Source organism: Schistocerca serialis, chromosome 4 (genome assembly GCF_023864345.2).
Source record: "Schistocerca serialis cubense isolate TAMUIC-IGC-003099 chromosome 4, iqSchSeri2.2, whole genome shotgun sequence".
NCBI classification, from domain to species: Eukaryota; Metazoa; Arthropoda; class Insecta; order Orthoptera; family Acrididae; genus Schistocerca; species Schistocerca serialis.
Window position 1 is genome coordinate 317,054,960 of NC_064641.1, and position 6,000 is coordinate 317,060,959.

The following is a 6,000-nucleotide window of genomic DNA, read 5'->3' on the forward strand; positions in this document are numbered from 1 at the left end:
AGGAGGGAGGTGAGAAAACTTGGATTTCATGGTCAAGCGGCTTCTCATAAGCCACACATCAGGCTGGTAAATGCCAAACAGAGCCTCGGTTGGTGTAAAGAATGTAAACATTGGACGATTGAACAGTGAAAAAATGTTGTGTGGATGACGAATCATGGTACAAAATGTGGCTATCCGATGGCAGGGTGTGGGTATGGTGAATACCCAGTGAACATCATCTGCCAGCATGTGTAGTGCCAACAGTAAAATTTGGAGTTGGTGATGTTATGGTGTGGTCATGTTTTTCATGGAGGGGGCTTGCAACCCTTGTTGTTTTGCATAGCACTATCACAGCACAGGCCTACATTGATGTTTTAAGCACCTTCTTTCTTCCCACTGTCGAAGAGCAATTTGAGGATGGCAATTGCATCTTTCAGCACAATCGAGCACCTGTTCATAATGCACAGCCTCTGACGGAGTGGTTACACGACAATAACAACCCTATAATGGACTGGCCTCCACAGAGTCCTGACCTGAATCCTGTAGAACACCTTTGTGATGTTTTGGAATGCTCACTTTGTGCCAGGCCTCACCAACCGACATCGATACCTCTCCCCTGTGCAGCACTCCGTGAAGAATGGGCTGCCATTCCCCAAGAAACCTTCCAGCATCTGTTTGAACATATGCCTGTGAGAGTGGAAACTGTCATCAAGGCTAAGGGTGGGCGAACACCATATTGAATTACAGCATTACTGATGGAAGGAGCCACGAAGTTGTAAGTCATTTTCAGCCAGGTGACCGGATACTTTTGATCACATAGTGTATCATCAGCAAATAGCACAGTTTTTCGAGAGACCTCAGATGTCTTTGGTAAATGATTACATCCAAGTTACATAAGACATTATTGTTTCCCCATACTAAATTTGTTGATGTGGCCCCTTGTTTTCTGTTGTTGAAATATGACTCCATCATTGCAAGTTAGGTAGTGTCTTTAACCCATGATGTAGGAAGACAGACATTCCTTTCAGAGTAGCGCAGTTGTCCATGTGTTCACTAATAAACAATGCATCTTTGGTAGTTTAGTTATGGCGATTGCCTGCCAATTTTAATGTGCTTGACCACTGTTCAAGGATTCCTTTTTTTTAAGTGATAGCCTCTCCTCATACCATTTTTCATCAGTTGCAATAGTCTCCATTATTATAGAAGAATGCAGATGCCTTAGTCATTGATCCAGGAATCAAGAGTAATGAACAAAATATTCTAGAGACTCTGTAATTCGCTTCACTTTTAAAAGTTTCCAATTATTTTTAAACTACTCTTGTTAATGTTATTGCACTATCTTGTTCAACCTAACCTCATGTTTCTGAGTGATGTTCCTCTTCTTCTATTACAGGCCATGCAGAACAGAAATAGCAGAAATGGAAACTGTACTGTGATTCATGTGCTAATTGGTGTGTTGGCTGGTCCAATATATTTTCTCATAGCAACAGTAAAGTATTCCTAAACCAACGAAATGAAATTTGTGAGATAAATCTAAAGCTGATAAAGACAAGCTAACTTTGTACACATAACACTTCATGAAAGGTGTAAATATTTTAGTGGAAAAAAGAAACAGAGCAGCAGCAAAAATACATTATGTAGTAAATCGAGAAAAGGGTTTTCAGTTCAAAAAAAACATGTGCTACCTAATATTGGGCAGTGTATGGTAATGAATAAAATGCATGTACTAAAGGGCATAAACATAACATATTTTTTGTGAACCTGTGCATTTGCAAGTGTGAGTGTGTGCATATGTGTGTGTGTGTGTGTGTGTGTGTGTGTGTGTGTGTGTGTGTGAGAGAGAGAGAGAGAGAGAGAGAGAGAGAGAGAGAGAGAGAGAGAGAGAGAGAATACACTTGCATCACCCCAGAGTGATCATCTTGTGTGCAACTACATATTTCAATTATGCAAATGATTGTTTTATTGTATTATGAACCACTGAATTTGCATTATTTTAGACAGCTTTTAACCATATGATATGTAACTGTTGAAATACCACATAATCGTTTGTTTAATTGTGCAATGAAAAACCAAAATGCTCAAAAAATCAAAATGGTGCTACCCATGTAATAATGAGACAGCTGAATTGCAGTTGCAAATCCAACAGAATATGTTAACTGTTCTTGTTCATGCACATGTGCCATGTTATGACTTACAGTTGTTGTTAAATAACTATTTTTAATGTTGTTAATGTCACGAGCAGCTATGTTCTTATGTCATATACATTAAAATACAGCATTGAGAGTCACAGCATTTTAAATGAGAAGAAATTTCTCAGTACTTACAGGACACAGAAGTTTGTGAGTGGACATGAACATAATGTCATAGTTGTCATGTACCTGATTGATTTGAAAAACATATATTTTAGGTTTAGAAATTTATAAAGCTTCCACAGATGAGCTATATAAATGAAATATGTTTTCTATTTTATTCTTTGCTGATTCATTGTGAATCAATGGGGTAAATTAAAATATATTATTGTCACATTATGTTCATTTATTTAAAAAAATGAATTAAAATGTTCAATGTAATGTCCTGATGTTCATTTGAGACTACTTGATTTGTAACCATATGACAGTAAGTGGGTAATAGGAGCACTAGAATTATGATTATTGTTAACATTATGTGTAACACAGTGTACTGTCAGTAATGACAAACAAATAAGTCAGCATAATTAATTCACAGAGAGAAACAATGAGCAATATGAAACATACATGGCAGGAGTTTATGAATTCCAAATGCTATGGCTTCCATTTTTATTAAAAAATAAAAAAGGGCAGAAGATATGAAATACTTGAAAGTTTGTTATGGTACCTGAATATGTTGTTGTGTTGCTACTTCTCAGTTTCATACGTCTATTTCTTTCATATAAATGCAAATAGTGCTGTTATCATAGATTCACTAGTGTGATAAAACAGATTTTATGTAATGAGTTTTACAAAAGTGTATTTGACAAGAATCAAGATATTTGTCTAAAGCCTGCTGGAAACCTAACTTTTATAATTTTTAAATAACACCCTTACAACTGTTAAAGCTTACTTTTTACATATATGATGCACATGAACAACTAATTAATTGTTAAAGATGAAACTGAATGTCTATTCTATCAACAGTAAGAAGCTGAAGGAATTTGATTACTTTGATACATCAGATTATTCTGGCCTTATATTCATTATGGCATATTCACTGTGGAGTAATAAAAGTCACTGAATCATACTTTTAAATAATAAGTGTTAAATTTGTCACACTTATTATTCACAGTTAATTAATTTCAGATAAAACAATAAATGTTGAAATGATGACCTCACTGGGCCACAAGACAGGAATAGTCTACAGTTTTTTCAGCATAGATCTCTCCGTACTATTAACATAATTGTAAACCAAAAATATTTGTCCTTAATAGCTTTCACCTTTTATACTGTTGTTGTACATGTAAAACAAAGAATATGAAGAATATAACTGATATTTTGAAAATAAAAATTATTTCAGTCTTCAATTACTCCAAAGTAATACAAAACAGTTACTTCCACTGCATGGAGAATAATGCAGTGTATCAGGGAATGTGAAATTTTAGCAATTTATAGTGCATTCTTACAAATCATTCCTCCCCAATGAACAAATGCAGTATATTAATAACAGTGGTAAAGAGATTTTCCTCCATACGTTATATCTGAAGCCACTTAAATCAATATTTCCTTACCTCTCACAACTATACTCATATTTTTGGTACTTTTTATTAGTAGTACCTCTGTGGAAGCTCATATAAAATGATGTAATTACTTTAAGACATGTAGACATATTCAAAATGTGTAAGTTATAATGTAAATGACATAAGAATCGTTTTCGACAGAAATAAGTCTATATATTTCTTGTTGACCTTCCATATCTGTTATTGCTTCCTTCTCTTATTTGTAACAAAACTTATTCTCCTTCATCTACTTTGCCAGAGTCTATACGAGTACATTTGGGCAGTGCAAAACTAAATAAAACATATAAAAATATTATTGTTAACACATTAATGAAATATTTATTACTACAATAATATATAGTATACTGTTTGTGTACATACTGCATAAATATAAAAATTATAAATAATATATTGAACTCAATATGTTAATATTATAAATGGAATAGCTTGTAAAATACATTATGGCTAGATGTACGTGTATACATACATATATAAATATGTACTTCATAAATTGTTTAAAGCAAATATGTGCCAAATATTTTTTCCATTGAATGAAGACATTAATACATGGAAAAATGTAAAACAAACATTGATGTAGTTTTTTTAATGGCAATACATATTCTTCAGGTATTCAAGAATTTTAAACAGTAGTATTTTAAATGTTATGAGTAAAGTCACTTTGCCAGTCACATAAGTAAATCATACAACCAAAAGATAAATTTTCTAATGAATGCCATCCAGTATTTTAATGGTACCTCATCACAGTGTAAATAGCTAAATGGTAAAAAAAGTTAATACCATCAGTGCTATGTTTAGTCTACCAATTATGTTACTGATAAACATAAAAATGAGAAGTGGTTATTATACATTCAAAATCTGCTGAGAACTCAAGGTGATCTGAAAAACCATTACAGAACTTTCAAACCTCAAGTTATTACTGGTGTGAAACTAAAGTTTAAAATGTGTATAAAATTCAGACTAAAATATGAACAATAAAAAAATGTTAAAATGTTAGTTAATTACTGAGAAGGAAACTTATACTTAGAAATGAAATGTAATTCAAGAATGGAATTCTTTTTGTGCATGTGTCCATTTGTGTGTGTGTGTGTGTGTGTGTGTGTGTGTGTGTGTGTGTGTGTGTTTGTGTTAACTTATGTCATAAAACTTTCATATCTATAAACATCAATTAAATATACATTTAACTAAAACAATAATTATTCTTTGTGAAAAATGAAACTAGCAAAATTAGTTTACACTCTGCACCCAAAATTATGCCATTTTTGTAGCATAAATCATGTGCTGGAACAATTAATTTTCAAAGTATGGTGTTTTATCCATTTCTATACATATTTAACTAACAAAAACATAAAATTATGACAAATGTACATAACCAGAAGATTTATCTAATTAGCACCCCTTATTTTGATATACATTATGTCACAGTTAAAAAAATACGAGGGTCCAGTTTGCTTGCTTCTAATTTTGTATCACTTTGGCAATTTATGTCAATATCTTTGCTGTTGATTCAAGAAATTAGTTAATATTTATCAACTTGAATAAGCCCTGCTACATACAATCTCATTATACAAAAGTCAAGAAGTTTGTACATCGACATCAACCTGATAGCTCCCCACCAGTAAGCTTAATAGCTAGATTAAATGTCGGTAAACTCATCTCTAATCCTACATTTTTCTGATGTGGAGCATAGAGTGCGCTTATTGATATTAAATCTGCAGCAACTGAAGTGTTAACAAAATACACTACTGGCCATTAAAACTGCTACATTACGAAGATGATGTGCAGATGCAAAATTTAACCGACAGGAAGAAGATGCTGTGATATGCAAATTATTAGCTTTTCAGAGCCAGTGGCGACACCTACAATGTGACATGAGGAAAGTTTCTAACCGATTTCTCATACACAAACAGCAGTTGACCGGCGTTGCCTGGTGAAACGTTGTTGTGATGCCTCGTGTAAGGAGGAGATCTGCATACCATCATGTTTCCGACTTTGATAAAGGTCGGATTGTAGCCTATCATGATTGCGGTTTATCGTATTGCGACATTGCTGCTCACGTTGGTCGAGATCCAATGACTGTTAGCAAAATATGGACTCTGTGGGTTCAGGAGGGTAATACGGGACACCGTGCTGGATCCCAACGGCCTCATATCACTAGTAGTTGAGATGACAGGCATCTAATCCATATGGCTGTAACGGATCGTGCAGCCATGTCTCGATCCCTGAGTCAACAGATAGTGGCGTTTGCAAGACAACAATCATCTGCACGAACAGTT

General features: G+C 33.9%; 1 protein-coding gene across 1 annotated transcript in view; it reads left to right on the plus strand.

Annotated features, from left to right (window-relative positions):
* Positions 1-4,341, plus strand: part of LOC126474415 (glutamate receptor ionotropic, NMDA 2D-like) — a 580,517-nt gene extending 576,176 nt beyond the window's left edge. Inside the window, exon 14 of the mRNA XM_050101884.1 lies at positions 1,373-4,341. Coding sequence (XP_049957841.1) covers positions 1,373-1,415 — 43 coding nt within the window. The 3' untranslated portion in view covers positions 1,416-4,341. The remainder of the gene's footprint in view (positions 1-1,372) is intronic.
* The last annotated feature ends 1,659 nt before the right edge of the window (positions 4,342-6,000 follow it).